Source organism: Cloeon dipterum, chromosome X (assembly GCF_949628265.1).
Source record: "Cloeon dipterum chromosome X, ieCloDipt1.1, whole genome shotgun sequence".
Taxonomy (NCBI): domain Eukaryota; kingdom Metazoa; phylum Arthropoda; class Insecta; order Ephemeroptera; family Baetidae; genus Cloeon; species Cloeon dipterum.
In genome coordinates, this window is record NC_088790.1 from 15,398,460 (window position 1) to 15,418,642 (window position 20,183).

Sequence of the window (20,183 nt, forward strand, 5' to 3'; positions counted from 1 at the left end):
AGCGCCAAGGAGTGCATGCATTATTCATCGCGTACACACGTGAGGTGAATTGCTCGCCAGCACAAAGTGCAAAACATCATTCTCCTCTCTGTTGGGGATTCGCTACCCCCACGAGCCGGAGTGCTACGTCTGTATATTACAATACAAATAATATTATAAGGTGCCGTGTGTCGCAGACTGGAAGAGCTGATTGAAATCGCTTGCTCTTGAAACACAAGCAGCGGGAATTGGGGCAGCCAATCCAGGTCAGTGGGCAAGTCTGATAATCTCTGCGATTAAGATTTCTTACCCGACTTTTTCATTAGAGCATCAGATAAGGAGAGAAATGCTGTCGCTGCGTGTAAAACGTTTCATACACTCGCACACGAAATATTTTGTCACTTTTATTGGGGGTTGTTACGTGTTTAAAGAGAAAGATATAAAATAATGAAAAACAAACCCAGATTTATTATAAAACGGCTTAAATTGATTAATTTGGTGGCAAGCGCCACGACTGACCAAACTCGTCGGCGCCTTGCATGACTATCCCTCTAGGAGAGCTGAAATCGTCTTCTATTTGCCCGTTATAGTTGCCGCAGATTCCACAAAGTCGATTTCGGAGCAGGGCAGATGGCTAAAAATGTTTAATTAATTGTAGACACGTTATTCTTGCAAGTAGACTAGGGATGTTATATATTTTTTTAATTCGTACAGGCTTTCATTATGTGAAATTGTTGAAACTTTTAAGATCCAAAAGTAATAATATCGATTTATACAATACATGACACTCAAGAAAATGGCAACAACTACAAAATTTATTTAAAAATATAGATTTTGTTTAATTTATTTATGGAATTTGGTTCATATAGAGACTATGTTTGATCGGTGGGTCTTTTTTGAAATTTCAAGAATAAATCAAATTTGTTTATTTTTTATTTGGTAATATCATAATTTCAAGGATTTAATTTTTACTAATAATTATTATTTTTGTATCACGGTGCAAAAACTATTTGAAAATTAATACCTGAATCATGATGGCTGCCTGGTCGTACATGACGGTGAGGCCATGTTGCGGCAGACGCAGGTCGAAAGCACGCTCGTTGTATGTGAACTCGAAAACCTGCCTGTTGGCGAGGTCGAGGTTTTCCGCTAGCTGCTCCCTGTTGAGGTTGATGCCAACGCCGTCAACCAGTGCTGCACCTGGCATAAAGTGGATCGTCTTGTAGTCTTCCACGTTCACCAAGATTTCCTGCACGGGCGTATCGGTTCAAGAATAATACCTATTTTTTTCTTTTGAAACTTACAGTACGGTTAGGGATGGTTCGGGCGAGAACAACAAAATTGGAGCGACCAGAGCAGTCCTTGGTTAGAACGTGCCAATCACTGCTCAGGTGGTAGTTGAACCTGTAGCTGTCAAAGGTGACAAAATTCCCATCCTCTAAGCTGCAGAACGCTGCAAAAATAGGTAGATTTTTAAGTAATAGTGATTTTAGAGTTCTTTCTTGGTTGAAATAAATTAAAACTTCCTGCCCGTTTTGAATCTTTTCAGATTAGATTCTTCAAACTGCGCATATTTTATAGTTTTGTCTTGAATGCAAATCATTCTTACAAGAGTCTTGAAACCTAGACGAGAGTGGCATGAGCGGATTGATGCGAAGCGCCTGCTGTAGCATCGAGTGCAGGGGGATGTTGTTGAATTCGATTTCCTCAGTGGGTGTTCGCATCCAGAGCGACGCCGCCTGCGCCTCAGGGTGCACCTCTGCGATCACTCTGATTTGTCTAGCGGGGGCTTCGGCAGGAATGACGTCGGGGGAAAAGTCCTCGCCGGACATGTGAGGGAAGAGAATGTGTTTGGCGATGCTCAGATAGTGTTGCGCCGACAGCCCGTGTCTCCTTGCCTAAAAATGTGCAATATTCTTTAGCAGGCGATTAATCAATTTTATCGCACGAGGTTTATAGTCAATGTTAATGGAGGACAAAATAGGAAAATTTAAATTTAACGTGTAACATAGAAATATATTTTATAAAATAATATTTTATGTGATGCAGCGATGCATTGTGTAACTGTTCTCGAAAAAAATTACTAACCTATTTATTGTTAGCCGGTTTTTCAATCAAATTTGGACGTTTTTAGAAATTTTAGACAAAATTATACGGAGCAAATAAGTTTTGACCGTAATTTTCACGATTTTTCGTTGTATAGGAGCATATGTTTTGTGATATTTGTTGCTTACGCCGTCGTTGTAGTTGATGGATACATCGTAGTGATCGAGGAAAGCGGCCTCCTGTAGAAGATGGAAACATTCTGGCTGGACGAGTGAGCCGGATCGCAGGCACTCGCGGCTGTGAGTGTGTTTCAAAATGTGTTGTTTTTGCTCGTCACTCCGAGTTACGACCCCCTTTATAAATATTCGATTTGTAAAAACTATGCGCATCAATACAATATCAAAAATCACCTTCAGAGAAATCACGTCGTCAACGTCCTTTCTGTTTGTAATTCTCATGTCAGCCAGCAGTGTGGCATTGAGTTTAGTTTCTAGCATAGATCTCAACTTCAAAAGCGGAGCGCTGGGAGAGGAGAGCACGCCAGAAATTCCAGACTTCCGGTTTGAAAAAATCTTTAGCACTGGCTATATTTATTCTTTGAAATTTACTTGAAATTTTTCGACGTTGTCAATAAAAAATGCGCCGAGCCGGTGATAGTTCAGTGCTCGACCTTGGCCCGTCACGAAAAATAACTGATACTGAGGCACGTCAGAGAAATTTACGGTGACGGCAGCACTGATGACGGTCGAATGACCACCTGCAGAGCAGAACAATTAATTTGGCTCGCGTGCGAAATTTCGTTTAATTTAAATACTAACTTTCCATAACACAGAGCACATTTTTCAGTAGGAATTCTTGTCTTGCGGTGAAATTCGCGAGGCTAAACAGATTTATTTGAGAAGCGTTGAACGTTCCCGCAGGATCCATAACGTTCGCGGATAAGATTTTGACGCGAATTCGATCAATCCGTTGCATGCCATTCAGTAGATTTTCTTTGGAATCCGGACTTTCTGTAGCTGTGGGTGGTGCATTTTCATCTGAAACTTCCTCGTCTACATTGTCGTCAATTAATTCTACTTCTCCATTTTGAATCTTCGCGTTTCCTGTGTGAGATTAAAAATAACTAAATGATTGCAAAAATTGTTATTCGATTATTTTTTTCAACAGTTCGTCAATGAAAAATCCCGAAAATTATTCCAAAAATCACGCCTTTAATTTAGAATTTAAATAATTAAAAATAAAACATCCTGATAAATTACTTTTCAAAGATATGTGGTATTTAGTGGGTTTAGAGCAAAATAGTTTATTTAGAAAAGATTCAAATAAATTGCTTGAATTCAATGATTCGTGGTCATTTCAACATGCCAGAAAATTTAAAAAAATGCGTAGCCCTAATTATTGTTGGAAAATGCATACGCAGCGAGAGTTGCAGAGTAATCGGTGGCAGCTTGCTCGCCCAAACCTCGAGATTGGAAGCTTCAAGTCCGCGCCACAGAGACGGGTAGGATAGGAACCAGTGCGGCTCTGGTGCCCATCGGTGGTTTGGAGCTTCGCTCGTGTATCTTAGTCTGAAGCTGCCAGTCGATCCAGCCACAGATTTGCTCTGAACACAAAAATTCGCCAAAAAATATAAATTTCACAAAAAATGTAGATAAATAAATTTGTTATTATTATTGGTGGCAAATATCTGGGAAGGAAGCAAACAATGCAAATTTTTATAAAAACTGAACCTTAATTTCCTCTGCAATTTTGATTCTAGCAACCACATTGCTAAGGCTGAATGCCGCGAGGTGAAGCATGTCTTGTTGAGCTGTGTATGGTGTGGAATTTTGAGAGAAAATCGGATTTTCACTCTCTGGATCAGCAAACGCGATGGTCAGATTCATTTTCATCCCTTGTTGCTTGTGAACGAATATGTTCGTGGCCGGCAATTGGACTGTGGAGAACGAGCTGATTCCCGCGACGTAACGGATGCAGTCGTACGGAGTAAAAATGCTCACCTCGGAGATCATCTCGGTCGAAATCCTTCAAATGCAACATTTTTAGTGTAAATATATAATTACGAGGCAGAATATTAGCTGATTTAAATATTTTCAGGAAGAATGTGTATTATTTGTTTTTTTAGTTAAAAAATGGGTAGTTTTTAGCGTACATAGCACTGGCGTGGGTAGCAATGGTGCCCCGATCCTGGTGCAGTGCGGTTTGACACTTTGCGCGGAACATCCACGGAATTTCGATTTTAAATTCTGCAGGGAAACCGACTTCTGTCGCCGTTGAAATCCACATAGTGTGATGGCCAAGTTTTTGGTGCAGTATTTCTCTGCCAAAGTCATAGTCACCCAAGTACTTCTTTAACCCTAAATATATAGGTATATTTTTACACTGGGTCATCTAAACATTGTGATTTACCTTCTTCAATGGCTTTTACGTCGAATGGAAGGAAACGTTGGTGCAGGTTCCCCAGTTTGAAAGACAAGTGGCCTTCGAGAGGAGCGAAAGATTTCTCCACAATATTCAGAGCCGATTCAATCCACGTGGTGTTCAAGGCAAGATTTGGTATTGGAGGACGTGACTTTTCAACGTTTTTCGGTGGGAAAAGGAAATATTGAATTGATAACAGCATCCCATCCACATCAGTAAGCCAAAAATCACTCTGCAATTAAAAAAATCAGGTTTCTTCTAAAGCAAATTTATTGATATTCAGGAGGTATATATGCACAGTAATTCAACATGTTTGGATCATAATATATTAAATTTGTAAAACATACTTTAAAATTATTTTTTATGGTAGGGGCTACGAATTTTAGAAAGGTTTTTAGGCTGAATATTAAGCTATTATAATCTATTTTCAGCAAAATATATGGTTTCTTGGTCGATTTAAAAGGGTTTCAGTGAATTCAATTGTAGTTTAAATCACACGCTTAAGACTTTAAAGGGATTTTTTGGCAAATATCACCATATTTTGGTAAAGGCTAGATAAAAAATTCCATACTTCAAATTTGAGCATAGAAACGCCTCCAAGTCTGTGCATATCACGGAAGTAGAAATACGAAGCCATCGGGTCAAGGCTCCAGCTTATTTGTTCGGAAATGACTTCAGTCATGTCCTTTGAGACAGTGGAGCGGACCAAGTTGTGAGGACGAAAAGGAACTAGTGGGACCTGCTTGACGAGGTGCTTTACTGCGGCGGCGTGCTTAGCCCTGTGAGCCTCAAACATTTGAAACGATTTCGAGATTAAATTTCGATATCAACCTACATTTTTTGGTAAACAGGGTCCTTCATGGAAGCAATGCTGCAAATCGAGCTGCAGACAAACGTTTTGACGGACATGCTGGGCTCGTACCAAGTGCTGATCGCGATTCTTTGCCACACGTTGAGTGGAATTTTGCAGTACATGAGCATGGAAACTGCAGCGACTCGCACACTGTTGGGCAAGGTAGTGGCATGGTACAGTCTGAGCAGAATCTTGCTCGTTTCCTTGAATTCTCTTTTTTAGTTGGTTGTTTCTTGATTAATAATTTGCCTGGTACCTTTGGGTCTACGAGAGCCACGTGTTTCATCGCGATTATCGCACTCACTCGTTGGTACGGCGTGTTTTCCTTGTCCTCGGCAAAGGAAGCCAGCAGGGGCAGAGATTCAGAGAATCCTGCGTTGCCGATGGCCGTCATGTACACAGTGCGAAGACTTATCAATTTTTTGGCCTTGTCGCCAAGGTAGTTGAGGTAAACATTCGCCTCGGGCCCAGGCTAGTTTTGAAATTAGTAACTTATTATATAAATATTATAAATTAATTTACTCTGCGAGTCTGAGAAACGTGTGTGATTCGTAGCAGATGCGAAAAAGTAATCACAGTCGCAATCTTGACACTGGAATCATGTGAATTGGCTTGGCCACGGACCATTTCAAAGAATACTTTGACCAATTCTTTGCTTGGCTCAATTAGATATGACGGCACAGCCGAAATTGCTTGCGCTGCCTCTTCTCCTTTGAGAGCACCTGTGTCAATCCACCTTTTCAAAACCAGGAAGGAAGGGTTGGTTCCACACGTCACGATGATGTCCCTCAGCAGTTTGCTATGTAAAATATCACATATTCGATCGTGAGTTCGTGAGGAATTTATTTCACGAAATAAATAAAAATAATTGAAAGGGTTAAAGTTTATTCAGTCTTTTCCTGTCCTTCCGTGACTGATAATAATCTACTGCACATTTATTTTTAAATAATAATAAACTGAATTCTTGCGGATTGGCACTTATACATTTAGAATTTTTGTTTTCTTAAGGTTTATGGTAGTGAAAAAAACGCTTACCGTCTGGTTTCAAGCGCAGTTCTGTCACCCCTGTCCTCAATCACTGTGTTGACGGCTGTAGTGAGGTCAGCGTAGGTCATGCTGCGGCACATTTGAACGGTCAACTGGATCTTCTCGATGTTCTCCAGCTCGGCGGAGTGCGGGCCCAGGCTCTTGATAACCTCCTGCACCATCTCTTTGAACTGCTGCACCAAGCAGGCCCGCGCCTTCTCGTCCAGGTGTGCCAGGGCGAAAGGCGAGAACGGAAGCTGCGGTGGAAGCTCTAAATCCAGCTTTTCACTTTTGTCTTTTCCCTCTTCATGCTAAAATTAAAACAAATGATGTGTATTCCCACAAAATATTTGATTTCGTTTGCAATTTTTAAATATTACGAAATTGTCCGAAAAATTGCGATAAAATCTGCACCAAATCTCTTTTGAAAAAACCCCATTAGTTTTTGGATAACAAAATCGGACGGGTAACCTTGGGATGTCTTGGTAATTTCAAGGAGGACGAGGAGCTGTCTTCTTCAGAAGAGGAGTCTCCTGTGGAAGGTTTGAAGGTGCTCCACTCGACGCTTTTATTCTCCGTGTCCTCAGGGGTCTCCTCGCCATGGTGCTTTCTTCCGTGTCTGGTGGAACGCGGCATGCGAAGGCGCTGCGTCAAGAATTTAATCTGCATTTAAGCATAAAATTCTCCCGCCCGTAACTAACCTCAGCCGTTTCGTCGGCGCCCTCGAAGTCAAATTCGTGGTGGTACTTGATTCTGTCCATGGCAACAGGGTTGCTGGGTGGTTGGATGCGTCTCGACGTTGAGTATGGTTGCACCGTGAGCAGGGTCAGGTTCAGATAGGAGCCGATCAACGCCTGACTGCTCGGACGTGAAAGGTCTTCGTCGTCCGGTTGCAGCTTTAGGGACGCCGCGATTTGAGAGTTTGAAATGGCGGTCAGGCGGATCATATCTGATTTGGAACCACAGCCAATGACTCGAGTCAGCGATGATCTCTGTTGCCAAATAATTTAATATTACTCAAAGGTTATATTTTAATCAGCACCTTCCAAAAATCTCCACACTGATTGCTGCCCGGGATGCAGTTTTTTATTTTTGACACGCCAAAATTTGATTGGGCAAGGGTTTCGCAGTTACTGTAATTCCATGTTTTGGTGACTTCAATGAAGTTTTTAGTTCGCCCGCAAATTTGGAGCCACTGAGGATTGGCCCTGACAACGAGGGCGCGCGCCAAGGGACTGAATTCGTACATTACCTCACATCGGCCGACAACCGAATCCTAAAATATAATAAAAGTCATGGAAAAGAGGTTAAATTGTTATGATAGAATACAGATAACAACACCAAAGTCATTTTTTTTTACCTCCATGACGGAGTAAGTGTCTTCATCTTCTCTGGTCTTTATATTGTCACCCTTGCTCTGTTGGAGATGCGCAACAATTGACTGGAGGAAATTCATCTCCCAGGCTGGAATGCGGCTATTCACCACCAACCTTGCTACCTGCGTTGGTCAAATCGAGAGCTGGTCATGACAATTAATAATAAAATATTTATCTTTTGTTTTCATCCAAGCTAACAAAATAAGTTATGGGTGGAAAAGGCCTGCCATTTTCTAGAGCACGCAACCTGCAGTCCGTGGCCGTGGAGCCGGTTGCATACGTTTTTTATTCCAGATGATGCGTCATCATATTTTTCAAACCCCCAAGTAACAGTGTTACCGGTTTAAGGAAATCAATTACTTATGGTATAGCATAAAATTTTTCATTGACGGTTTAGAGATTTTTTGTAAGGATAATTTGTAAATTTAGGCAATAGCTTTTTAGAAACGAAAATAAAAAACAAACAGTTTAGATTATCTTCAAAAAATACGTTTGGGCTATTGGTTCTTACCTTTTAAACTCATTTACGAAGCAAACACCCATTTTTACCGCCAGTTTCAAAAATTTTCCTTGTTATTTTAGACTTACAGCAAGAGGATTTATCAGTCGCAGCTGGCTATCTGGCTTAAGTCGAATTTTAGCCCAGCGGCGGAGTCTGGACATTTTTGCTGATGGCTGAAGCGGCTGATTAATTTTTAAAAATGAAGTTTGATAGTGATAAACGGTCTAAAGGTTGAGAGACCATTTTTTAAGCTGCATTTTTCAAAAATTCAACTTTTGATCGGTATGGCTGACTGACAATGAGACCTCTGTTGAAATTTTTAACTCCTAGAAAATTTCAGTGAAATTTTAGACGGCTGCACGATAAATTTTAATTATGTGTTTCACTTTTTGATATCAACTATACTAACAATCCTAAACTTAGCGAAGACAACGAAAGTTATTTTTTTATGAGAATAAACTTCCTGTTTTGAATTCAGAAAAAAAGCGACAAGTCTAAAAATACAAAGTTTTTTTAAAGGAGAGCATATTCGTTTATTAATATCAAGATAATTTTTTTGGTAGCAGCGTATTATTAAGTTAAGTCCCTCTCAATTTTAATTTCATAATTGATAGTTGTAATATAAATTAATTTAACTTAAATAATAAGTTTACTAAAATCTGGTTAAAATATGAATAATTTAATGAGAAGAGTCAAAAGTAAAACAAGTTTTACTTTTGAAACGTTCGATTCTGAGAACATTAATTAGAAGTTTTTGTAGAGTAATTGTTTATTGTGAGAAGTATTTTCCAATATCTCAGATGATTTTTGCCCATGTTAAGTCCATCACGTTAGTACGAGAAAAAATAATAATGAGCCCAATATGATTTAATTTTACCTTCCCGTGCTCGAGACGGACAGCGAAAGGCTTGCCCGATATTGGCAAATCTTGGAAGCGCTTAAGTTCATCTTCAGTGTCAGGGATCGGATGCCACCATCCTTTTTCCATATTGGCGTGAATTTTAGTGAAATTCATGTCTTTCAGCTGCAAGAGTAGTTGCTATATAATATCAATGAATTGTAACCAACGAGTAAAATACGGTCATGACAAGGACAGAGGCTTGTTGATTTTGCACGAGCAGGTTTCCCCTGAAGTGGATTCCCGAGTATTGATGTTTAAGGCGTGGAATGCCGACCAGGCTGCGGCCCTCGATGGAGAACGCATACTCCTGTTTGACACGCCACCCTAATTGACACAGTTTTCGTAGCCGTGATTAGTTTCGAAGCGAGCGTAATCGCCTTTTTCGATTTTCTCACCATTTTCAGCTGCACCCAGACCCACTTTCCAGATTCATGAAACAAATTATTAAATGATATTACTAATACCTTCGTGTGAATGTCTTGATTTAAATGATAATGATTTTTTGTTGAAGTTTATCGCTACTATTTTAAGAGTGGGTCAATGTTTATAGAAACGAGTAGCTTACAGTTTGAGGTCAAAATTTAAACGAGTCATCAATGACTAACGACTAAACCGTCCAAAGCTCAGTAGTTCTGCTTGGAGACAGTTGCACAATGTGTGAATTGAAAATGCATATCTTGCATTTTGTTGAGCGAAGTTCACTGCATTTTAATTTTTTTTTTTTAGAATATTTTAGCTGCACAAAATGTAAATTTAAGAATTTTTATCCCCATTTTTCTATAAAAAACAATGAATTTAAATAGTTATTTCAGTCTAAATATAGAAACTTACCCAAAACGCCAGCAACAATAACGACGGCCTGCATCCTCGCGGATGCGGTGTCTTGAAGTGACTGCTTGTAGTGTGATGCGTTTATCGCCCCTCGCTCTTGTAAATATGTGCATTGACCTGTTTATGACCTGCTCTTTTCCACTTATTCGGCAATATTTGCTCCAATGACTTTAAACTACGCTTTTGACATTTCAAGCATTTTTCCTACTTGAGTAGTAATTAAAAATTATGCATGTCAGTTGGTGATAGAGGGTAGAATTTCTGGCAAATAACATGATAAGGCTTAACCCCCAAGAGGGCAACATCAAAATGGGCCCAAAACTCAGATGTTAAGATTTAATTGCGTTTAATTAAGCAAATTGATCTCTTATCGGTGAATCTCCTCTGCGACCTCTTGACAAATTTTTTGGGTTGATTAAACGTGGGAATAAAAACAAAATAGTTAACTTGTAAGACTAACTTAATTTTTATTAGCTGCCAAAAAGGACAGAGATTAAAAATTCTTTTTGAAAGTTTCTAATCTAATACTAATTTGTGACAAGTGTACCTTTTTTGTATAAGCATTGAAAAATAGTAGTGAATCATAAAAGTTTAGGTTTTTAAAATCCAGCAGTCAAAATAACATACATTATCACAGCAGAAAATATTTCTTGTAATGCATGGAATTATAGTCATATCAGAAGTGCAGACATAAAACGATTAAAATAATTAACAATGAAGTAAAAAGATCATAAATCGAGACTCGTGCCAAACATTTCATAAGTAAATTTAAGTAAGTTTCTTCATTAGGCCTTTATTAACCATGCTTTTGTTCAAGGCATTTTGGAAAGCAAGACTAACATGCCTCTTCAGCGATGCCTCCAGAGAATGTTTGAGATTTCCTAAATAAGTTACCCTAGATTAGTTTTGGCTGTTGCAAAATGGCAGAGACATACTTGACAGCGTTAGCGGCCGCTTGTTCGTCCTGTATCGCCAAAGATGGGTCCAAGGAAGTGCCAATAAGCTCTTCTGCCCATTTCCCTGCGTGGTAGCCTGGTCCTTCTCCTCCCAGTTCCGCAGGCAGTTGATCTTTGTCCATGTGTTCGTGAAGTTTGCTCAAGTTGGCGCCGTGGAGCATAATCTGAAATACCATTTAGAATTGGTTTGTTAAGTAGAACTGAACACAAGGAAAAATTTATTTGCAAAAGTCATCATTATAATTTATTGTTTATTTTATAAAATATTGCAAAATTTGTGTTGTAAAATTTTTAATAAAATGTTCAAATATTGTTTTGCTAGCATTCATTAAGTTTAATCAAATATATAAATTTACAACATTATTAGGGTTTCATAAATATGCTATATGTCGTATGGTTTGCTTAATCTACACCTTCAATCTTAATAAAGTCAAAAAGTAGTTGGATTTAAAAATAAATTAATTTCATTATTTTTCGTAAAATTTCCTCCATAAAATTACTCAGGGTTTTGACAACTTGTATAGTAGGGTTATAATTATTGTTTCTAAGATAGATTTTTTTGACCTCTGGTCAGCACTTCCCGTGGGCTATGGGCTCACCCAGGTCCCATTAACACCACCAAGTGGATAACATGGGGGCTGAGTGGCCGCATAAGAGCTCGGGCCGAATGTGGCCATCTTTCCGCCTCCCTGCACCGAGATCTTTTAATGAAATGCCAGACATTTGTCCCTAAAGCAGCTGGAAAGGTGCGAAAACCAGCAAATGGCAAATCGGCGCTGGTATGCCGCCCAGCCCGTTGAACTATTTGAGCATTTAGAGACACTAGATTTTAAAAATGAAAGCTGGATTAATGGCAATTTTAAAATAATTTTTGCGGGTTGTCTAACTTGTCCATTAACTTGAAAGGCTAGAAAATTGTGACTGGTGGTTTTGCCCATTGCAAAAATCCGTATTAATTAATAAATAAATTTAAATATATACCAGACTTCCTAGTTAATTTAATAATTCAACTAAATTGCTATAATATACAGTACAAATATTAAGTAAAACTCATGTTTTTAGTCTCTTCAATGTCATACTAAAATTTTGGAGCGTAAAAGGAACACGTTTTCTATTGAACTTGTAAAAAATGACCAATTAAAGGAAATCAACATTAAATAATCACATACCTTATTTCGAGTTTTTTCCTTCAGAAATGGTTTTATGACCGACAGTGCAGCTTCCAAATACCAAGGCTGGCCGACCATGTGAATCGCTTTGAACCTCGCAGGGAAGGCGTCCTGAAAAAAGCATTGATTAGTCCTAAATAAAAATATGACATTCAATGAATCACCTGCAAACCCTCAAGCATAAGTTTCAGCGCTTTTGGGCTGAGTGCGCTCGTGTGTTTCAACGAGAACCCAGTCCAGTCGACAATCACGATCAGGCCTGCCATCTGAGTTTGCTGGTCCTTGATTAGCTTCTCCAAGGAGAGCAGAAGCGCTCTGTAAATCGTCAGCAGCGAATACTCCTCGATATTCCAGTTACTTGCATAGATCATCAGAATGCGACGTCCTCTTTTATCGCACTTGAAAATCAATAAAAGATTTTAATTCAATTAATGAAACAAATAAAAGGAAATCACATTGCTTTCAGATAAGATTGTTTTTGATTGTGCTAGGTATTTATCAAATTGTTTTAATACAACTCACAAGGAAACTCTAGGCAGGCATGCTACGTTTATCTTTTTTAGCGAAAGGATTGATACCGAGTTCTATGCAACGAGTGAAGAAAATAAGAAATTTCCAATTTGATGGAGTTTACGAATAAAAGAGATCAGAAAGATTAATGATGGAATAATTAACATGAGAATTGAGTCGAAATCGATTTGTGTCGACAATCATTGCCTATGAACCCAAAATTCATCTAAATTGAGCAAAATCTTATTTTAAAATCGGTTAAGATATTTTTGATTATCTTTGTATCTAGCAGCAAAAATCATCAAACAAAACATTTCCACCACTAAAAACTCCTAAAAAGTTTCCTTGTTATTAAGCAAAAAGGCGCAACCCAAGAATATTATTTTAGTGTTATTTTTACATATTTTTTATCTGATAAACACAGAAAAGTGTTAACAAACGCGACATTAGGAGCTAATAATGGGGCTATTCATGTTTTTGCAATGCCAGAGAGAAAACAGAGTTGCATAAAAAGCGAGAGTGACGGACGGTACCTGTGGCAGCACGCCGGGGATTCCGTCGAAAAGCGCCCGCCTGATGAGAGGGTCGTGCACGTTGAGGCCGACAAACAAGTGGCGATATTTTTGCCGGTACAAATAGTAATTGACTAACAAATTGAAACTAGCCTCAATCTTAAACTTGCGAGCATTCAAAAAACGCAGCAAAAACTCATCCTCCGTGCAGAGAAAACCTTTGGGGAAACATTTCACAAACACATCAACTCAACATGCAAAAGTTCAAAAATCTCGAGAGGGAAAATCAATGCACTTCTAACAAAAGGGAATTATTGTTTTATAGTTTTTCTTTTTATGTTTTATCTCTTACCGACATCCGGCCTGGTTGGCAAAAGATCCCTGATGGCCGCGATGGACTGCGTTTTGGTCAAAAGTTGAGGCTTGGCTGGCAGATCATTATTTTCTGAAGTAGGACTTGACAGATTCCACTGATATTCTAAGTACTCGGACATTCCTGTGAATTACACAGAAGTAAATTATTGGATTATATTTTAATACGGCTTACATAATTCGAAATTCACTTTCCCCTGACATATCGCTATGGCAGCGCTTTTTCCCAGCAACTCCTCACAATGAAACACAAATTTGAGTGTTGCAAAAATCGCTCAAAAATCCAAATCCAACCCGTTGTCGAAGGTTACTGAGAAAAGCGATACAAAACAAAAATAACAAAACAAGAATTGGCAACAGCTGCAAAAATTACAGAAACACCAGAAATACAACTTTTTCTAATTGACAAGGGCGACGAAGTGCTACGTGTGGAAGATCCAAAACAAATTGAATGTGTGCGTCTTCCTTTTTTTACTGCAGTGTTTTTTTATGATTATTGTAACTCTTCGCACAGCGCAAAATGGAAATTGGCCCCAATAAAGATAATAGGCACAAGGGCGGAACTCTACTGAATTCCGGAAATTTAACAATAAATTTTTACGAAAATAGCAACATACATACCTTAAGAACGGGTTTGCGAGGTATGTAAGTTTAAATTTGTTCAAAAAACATAGGTAATCAGGGAATGGGTTAATAGGGAGAGTTCAGACTGATTCAGACACGAAAATGTTTTGTTTTGAAGTTCATAGTGTCGCCGCGAATTCCCCCAAGTCCTGAGCCAATCACAGTCCGCGATAACGGCATTTCCGCGGAAAATATTTGCCTGTCATAACATTTATTTTATTTTTGCATTTCGACACAGGGAGCGCTGTTGCTCGTTCAAAAATAGTTCAAACTCTTTAAAGCCCGCTCGCCCGCTGAAGAGGTTATCAGCGCTGCCTGGTGATTGGAGCGGGAAGCTTCTTGACAGCTGAGGCTGAAGGTGTGGCCTGGACCTGGAGAATGGAGAAGTGAACCAGCTACCAGCCGCTACAGGAAGTCAACAAGAAATCGCCGCCCACATAAACCACACTACGGTTTTTACTTGTTTTTCGCCAAAAAAGGTAATTATCTTCATTGTTTTTCACGCTAAATTAATATTTCCATCCATACTCGTAAGCTTGCGAAGGAGTTTTAGGTCTATCCTTTTTATTTTTTGTGTAAAATCAAATCAAAGTATCGTCTTGCCTTTTACGGATCGGTAATTTTTTTCTCACATGCGTCGCTACTGCTAAATAATGTGATACACACTACATAATGTCATGAATTTTCAATTAATTAATTACATTCACACTCAAATAATGAACGAATCATGCATGTCTAGAATGATTAATATTTATTCTAGATAAAGAAATGGACCAAATTGTTCAGAGCCAAGTGAAAGAGGTGCTCCAAAGAGTTGAGCAGCATGTGGACTCCGAAATTGAAAAACTGGAAAAGCTGGATATTGATGACTTTGAAAAACTTCGTGAGAGGAGACTCGCCAACATGAAGAAGGAAGCTAAACTGAAGCAAGAGTATCTGGCAAAGGTATATATAATACCATTACATATTTAATTCCGCAGTACATAAATAATTTTTCTGGTACAGGGGCATGGCGAGTACAACGAAGTGGCTGATGAGAAGGAGTTCTTTGAGTTGACAAAAAAGTCTAAAAATATCGTCTGCCATTTTTACAAAGATGACACTCCCAGATGCAAGATTGTTGATCACCACTTGAAGGCCTTGGCCCCGAAACACCTTGAAACTCTTTTCTGCAAGTTGAATGTCGAAAAGTGCCCGTTCCTTACTGGTATGATGCCTTTTCAGCCCAATTTATTTTAGGATCTCACAAAAGCGCAGAAAATGGTCATTTTTATTTCCCAGTCCAGAATATTTTTATTTTGCAGTGTTATATTTTTAAATTAATTCAATGTTCTCAGATGTCAATTGTTTTTTTCAAATCCTTCAATTTATGGTTTCATATTATTTAAACAGCTAACAAGGAAGTTTAAATTGCATTTAATAAATTAACGGCTACACATTTTTAAATGACCCAAGACAAGTCCAGAAATGTTAAAAAATATATTTTGAAAGGTTTTGTTTACGCTAGAGCTTTTAAACTGCACTATTTTGGTAATTTCTCGTTGGATTTTATAAAATAAAAATAAGGAAAAAAAATACCCACAGTCTGGAAAATTCAGAAAAACAGGCCATTGAAAATTCCAGTCAATGTTGAAGAACCATTTTTTTAATATTATTTAAAAATGTTTATCCTTTCTAGGCCGGCTGAGGATCAAAATCATCCCGACCATTTCTCTTGTGGTGGACCAGAAAACCAAGGACTTTATTGTCGGATTCACCGACCTCGGAAACCGTGATGATTTTACCACCGAAGTGCTTGAATGGCGGATTGCCCAGGCTGGCACAATCAACTACAGTGGAGACCTGTCCACCCCTCCCGATCAGGCCGAACGCAAAACAAGGTCTTTGCTGGGCCAGACCAAGAGCATCCGGGACAAAGACGACGACGAAAGTGACGGACTGGACAGTGACTGATCTCTTAAATCCAAGCTGGCTGCATTCCATGGCATCTTTCCCTTTGCTATCTGCTCGAAAGCGCACTTATTTTTCTTATATTGGCTAATCAATTGGTATAACTGCATACACACTGTGTTAAGGTGTAAAAAGATAAAAAATTACTAATTTATTCTAATTCTCTGCAGTTTTATTTTTTATTCAGCAAATTGCTTTAGTTGATTTATTTGGTTGTTGAAATTGAAATGTATAATCGTCTAGGATCTTCATATTTGATCTGAAGGAAACCATTTTAACGTTATGCTTCCAAAAATTGGCAAAATATTTTGGTTTGTGTTAAAGTATCAGCAATTTTATTGCACCTTTGCTCATCTATCAGCTTAAAATATTTCAGCAACCGCAATTAAAACAACAAGGAATTAAAAAAACCGACAGTTGAAACAATCGCTGATTGGGATTTTTTATGTAGCAATTAAAAAAGAATTTAAGAAAATGCCCTTAATTTTCAAAATCAATTTTGCTTAATTTAGATGACATTTAGTGCATTATACAATGTTTGTTTTCACATACCAATCGGCGGGTCTCTTTCGACACTCCGTATAATAGCTCAAATTTTTCGCTAAATCTAAATTTTCTGAATTGATCTTATGATATTAATCTTACATGGAAACGAAAGTAGGACTTTTTGTAGATATGCAACTTTCGACACTCTTAAGTATACATGGTTGCATACCTTGACTATTGCAGGCGTCCTGAGCCAACATTCCTGCCACTGACTGCAATTCGCTATTTTAATTTAGTAATGTTGCATCTTAATTTCAATATATTCAAACATAAACAAATTCTTTCTAATTTTATTTCTTTTATTTTATTAAAAAAGTCTCCTATTCTAGATAGATAATTTTTTATTTGTGACATTGACAGATCCAACAAAAAAATAAATACCTTTTCTTTAACCAAGTTTAATTTTCACCGTGTTATCGCTAAAATTTGTTCCTACGTGATAATTTAATGAGGCACAAAATTAATTTAAAGATAGAGTTGTGATTAAACAGATTTGATAATATGACAGATTTAGAAAAATAAGAATCTTTCGATGAAAAGACGTAAATAGTTAGTTTTAGTTTCTTTGGCATGGAATTAAATTGGTTAAAATCCCATCACTATCATTCGCACTCCTATACGGTCAATTTAAGGGTCGATTCTTCATAACAAGTACGAGAAATATAGTTGAAAAATCTAATCGCAAAGACCTCAAGCTTCAATTTCTTAATTTATTATGAATGAAGTTTGGATTTGGAGAAACTTTAGGGAACATTGTCTTATTTGCACATTCGATGCACCGTGGATTGAATCGAAGACTCGAATTGCAGCGACGAGAGCAAGAGCTGGAGAGTGCGGCATTCCAAAAGTGGCGCCTCGCGAGAGCGAAGATGCGCCGCGCGCGGATGGCGGCGGAGAAGATTTTGCGCTGATGCCGCACGGCGCCGCACAGCACACAATGCAACGGCCAGTGAAGAAGGGGCAGCGATAGAGGGGGTAAAATAAGGACAGGACGTGAGCGAGTGCGCCTCTGCGCGAAAAGGGCCCGTTTCCCCCAAATGGCGGGGCCCAGCAGGCCCCCGAGCGCCGCCCGCGGCCACCGTTAGCGCTCAGGTGAGTACCCTGGCGTCAGGACTCGGCTCAGCCGGGCCTCAAACACCACAGCCGGACGATTTGCCGCCGCGAGGGCCGTCCGCGGGGCCGGTTGGGCCCCTTGCTTGCCCAACGTGCCCGGCCGCGAGGCTTGAACGCCGGCCAACTCGGCCGCCTTGGCAAATTCAGCGCCGATTCGAACACGCTTCTCGCTGGCCGAGAGGAGAAGTGAAGGTGCTTTGTTTTGAATTGCACTCGGCAAACATCTGGGGCGAGTTCCAACATCACTCTATTTATTTTGTTGCGGCTTACTTTTTAATTCGTACTAGCAGTGCAATTCAAGTTTAGAATCCTTTTCAAGGGAGGCTAAATTAAATTGTTAGAAGATTTAATTTAACAGCAAAATTATTCATTCGTTAATTATAAATTTAAATTCAACTGCTATATTCTCTCTCGGCTAATTAATGATTCAAAAATCAAAGAGAGGGTGTTTCTTTTTAAAATTAAAATTTTATTTTTATTTGTTTGTAAATAACAAATATTTTTAAAAGCATCCCATTAAAACGAATTTTTGTCTGGTAATTGCATCTATCACATATAAAAAATAGTATTATTTTGTCTTTCCATGCAATCTTTAAAAAAACATCTAAGGAGGAAAATCCACTTTTTAATAATTGTTTTCTCTTCCGAGTTAAATTTAATCACACAGTAGGTTTTTGTACAATCTTGGTAGGACCTAATTAAAATCTGGAGCCAAGATCTTTACCACTCATCATTACAGAAAAATTTGAATCGGCCAAAATTATCATCAAAATATTTTGAAATCAAATAAACTTATCCATAGAAGCTGTTTACTTTAAAACTAGAAATTGAACGAAAGTTAATACAAATTAGTTTTCAATATCAATTAAAGCTGCATGCAAGTCGATGGAAGAAGACATCATTATAATTGAATAACCGCTATAAATAACCCGAGCATTGCGTGATTTATTTGGATAATTAAGTCAGCCTTGACACTAAGTGGGTGATAGCCGAAGTTATTCAACAGATAATAATTTCTGCTCTGCCGCTGGAAATCGCAAAGGTCAATTGCTGGAGGCGATAAAAGTGCGAGACAAAGCGCGATTTGAATGCGTGTTCTCCGCGGCGGGCCGAATGAAGCAACCAAAACAGACACACGCCGCGCGCGGCCTGCTGCTCTCCCAACCGACCGAACCGAACACACACAGTATTGATTCTGCGCGAATCGCACGACAGAGTGAGCATGCTGGACCAAAACCGCAAAAGCATTTAGCCACATTATGCTCTGCCGTCCGCGTGTTATTCGTAGCCGCGCGAATTTTTCCCAAAATTACATAAAAGCGGACTTGCGCCGCTTGTTTTCCCAGATTTATGACCGACTGGTTGCAATAATGAGCTTTTTCAAAGCTGCTTTTACGCCTCGAATTTTTGTGCTTGTTTACTTTAAAACTTAAAAATAGATAGCTTTTTTTAAATTTGGGAAATTAAATTGGTCAATACTTGTGCAGAAAAAATATGCATTTAATCCTCACAAGGAAACTCTATAGGGATGCTCATGACGTTGAAGTTTTTTCTGATTTAAGAATGTATATTTTAGTTTTAAATCGATTTTGAAAATTTTCGTTTTTTATTCACAGCTCCACGTATTGCTAAAATCGTAGAGAGTAATCAATGTGTACACATTATCTAGGTCTTTTTAATTTACAAAAAGTCAATAAATATTTTGTTAGAAATTTAAACGCAACATTTTTAGAGTGAATTTATAAGTTGAGTAGTTAATTTAAAAAAAGTATAAAATTAACAAAATTAAGTATTTTTATGTTGTGTGTGTATTTTGTATATTTTTAAAAATCTTCTAACTCATTGTATATAGCTGTAGCGGTACAACAACGCGGTCCTCCTTTTTGTTGTACCGCTTCATTAGTCACGTCGGGGTCACCAATTTGGGAGATTGAAGAGGGATGAAATGATGAAGACCGATGAATTCAGATGAAGAATTTGGTTGGTGTATTGGTTACAGTTGGAAATCCGATCGGATGCTTAATCAAAAACCAGAACTGAAATGGTTTACAATAATAAGTTACAAATTCTTTAGTTTAACTGACGGTTGGACTCACCCCTTTGAATCGGGTTCTGCACAGTTAAACGAATCACGTCAGCACTGTGTGGCTGACGGACGAAAACTGAATTTTTATTTTAAAATCATCTTTCTGCTGTTAAACAATAATGCAAAATTACAATAATTCAAACCGCCGACAATTGTTGGCTTCCAACATAAAGGAGGACCGCGTTGTTGTACCGCTACTTAGCTAATAATTGTGTAAAAATATTTAACAAAAGATAAGAAATTTGCAATTATAAAATCATAACTGCGGGGCTACTCAAAACTGAAAGGTTTCATTAAATTATACTTTTTTTTATAAAAATTCTATATTATTACTGTCAATTAGAATTCAGAGATAAATTACAAATAAATGGAAAATCATCAGGCTATATATCAAAGGGAAAATGAACCTG

The 20,183-nt window shown here is 38.4% G+C and overlaps 4 protein-coding genes across 4 annotated transcripts in view; 2 read left to right on the forward strand and 2 right to left on the reverse strand.

The window, feature by feature from the left end:
- Window positions 1–426: 426 nt before the first annotated feature.
- LOC135946420 (vitellogenin-2-like) lies at window positions 427–10,019 on the reverse strand. The gene is made up of 25 exons (XM_065494627.1): window positions 9,936–10,019; window positions 9,500–9,523; window positions 9,283–9,428; window positions 9,081–9,227; window positions 7,686–7,823; window positions 7,368–7,601; window positions 7,027–7,317; window positions 6,797–6,970; window positions 6,335–6,636; window positions 5,822–6,098; window positions 5,556–5,771; window positions 5,282–5,502; window positions 5,018–5,225; window positions 4,435–4,678; window positions 4,178–4,382; window positions 3,756–4,050; window positions 3,442–3,628; window positions 2,844–3,128; window positions 2,634–2,782; window positions 2,436–2,579; window positions 2,214–2,378; window positions 1,589–1,877; window positions 1,284–1,432; window positions 1,004–1,228; window positions 427–613 (listed from the first exon to the last, which is right to left on the reverse strand). The coding sequence occupies exons 1-25, from the start codon at window positions 9,967–9,969 to the stop codon at window positions 470–472; spliced, it is 4,893 nt and encodes a 1,630-aa protein (XP_065350699.1). The 5' UTR covers window positions 9,970–10,019; the 3' UTR covers window positions 427–469.
- A 358-nt stretch (window positions 10,020–10,377) lies between these two features.
- Window positions 10,378–14,237, reverse strand: LOC135946079 (clavesin-1-like). The gene is made up of 7 exons (XM_065494122.1): window positions 14,076–14,237; window positions 13,435–13,578; window positions 13,104–13,300; window positions 12,225–12,458; window positions 12,061–12,171; window positions 10,871–11,055; window positions 10,378–10,816 (listed from the first exon to the last, which is right to left on the reverse strand). The coding sequence occupies exons 2-7, from the start codon at window positions 13,574–13,576 to the stop codon at window positions 10,771–10,773; spliced, it is 915 nt and encodes a 304-aa protein (XP_065350194.1). The 5' UTR covers window positions 13,577–13,578; window positions 14,076–14,237; the 3' UTR covers window positions 10,378–10,770.
- A 167-nt stretch (window positions 14,238–14,404) lies between these two features.
- LOC135946080 (thioredoxin domain-containing protein 9) lies at window positions 14,405–16,188 on the forward strand. Its single transcript, XM_065494123.1, has 4 exons — window positions 14,405–14,557; window positions 14,839–15,023; window positions 15,084–15,285; window positions 15,757–16,188. The coding sequence occupies exons 2-4, from the start codon at window positions 14,847–14,849 to the stop codon at window positions 16,029–16,031; spliced, it is 654 nt and encodes a 217-aa protein (XP_065350195.1). The 5' UTR covers window positions 14,405–14,557; window positions 14,839–14,846; the 3' UTR covers window positions 16,032–16,188.
- Window positions 16,189–17,513: 1,325 nt separating this feature from the next.
- The window catches only part of NfI (Nuclear factor I), a 100,430-nt gene continuing 97,760 nt past the window's right edge, over window positions 17,514–20,183 (forward strand). Inside the window, exon 1 of the mRNA XM_065496178.1 lies at window positions 17,514–17,666. The gene's annotated coding sequence lies outside the window, so the exon portion shown is untranslated. The remainder of the gene's footprint in view (window positions 17,667–20,183) is intronic.

Coding starts and splice junctions, on each gene's coding strand:
- LOC135946080 (XM_065494123.1), top strand. CDS start 14,847: ATGGACCAAATTGTTCAGAGCCAAGTGAAAGAGGTGCTCCAAAGAGTT. Junction 15,024..15,083: donor AGCAAGAGTATCTGGCAAAG/GTATATATAATA, acceptor TTTCTGGTACAG/GGGCATGGCGAGTACAACGA. Junction 15,286..15,756: donor AAAGTGCCCGTTCCTTACTG/GTATGATGCCTT, acceptor TATCCTTTCTAG/GCCGGCTGAGGATCAAAATC.
- LOC135946079 (XM_065494122.1), bottom strand. CDS start 13,576: ATGTCCGAGTACTTAGAATATCAGTGGAATCTGTCAAGTCCTACTTCA. Junction 12,459..13,103: donor TCCCCGGCGTGCTGCCACAG/GTACCGTCCGTC, acceptor TTGATTTTCAAG/TGCGATAAAAGAGGACGTCG. Junction 11,056..12,060: donor AGGAAAAAACTCGAAATAAG/GTATGTGATTAT, acceptor ATGGTATTTCAG/ATTATGCTCCACGGCGCCAA.
- LOC135946420 (XM_065494627.1), bottom strand. CDS start 9,969: ATGCAGGCCGTCGTTATTGTTGCTGGCGTTTTGG. Junction 9,429..9,499: donor TCTGGGTGCAGCTGAAAATG/GTGAGAAAATCG, acceptor TGTGTCAATTAG/GGTGGCGTGTCAAACAGGAG. Junction 2,783..2,843: donor TGTGCTCTGTGTTATGGAAA/GTTAGTATTTAA, acceptor TCTGCTCTGCAG/GTGGTCATTCGACCGTCATC.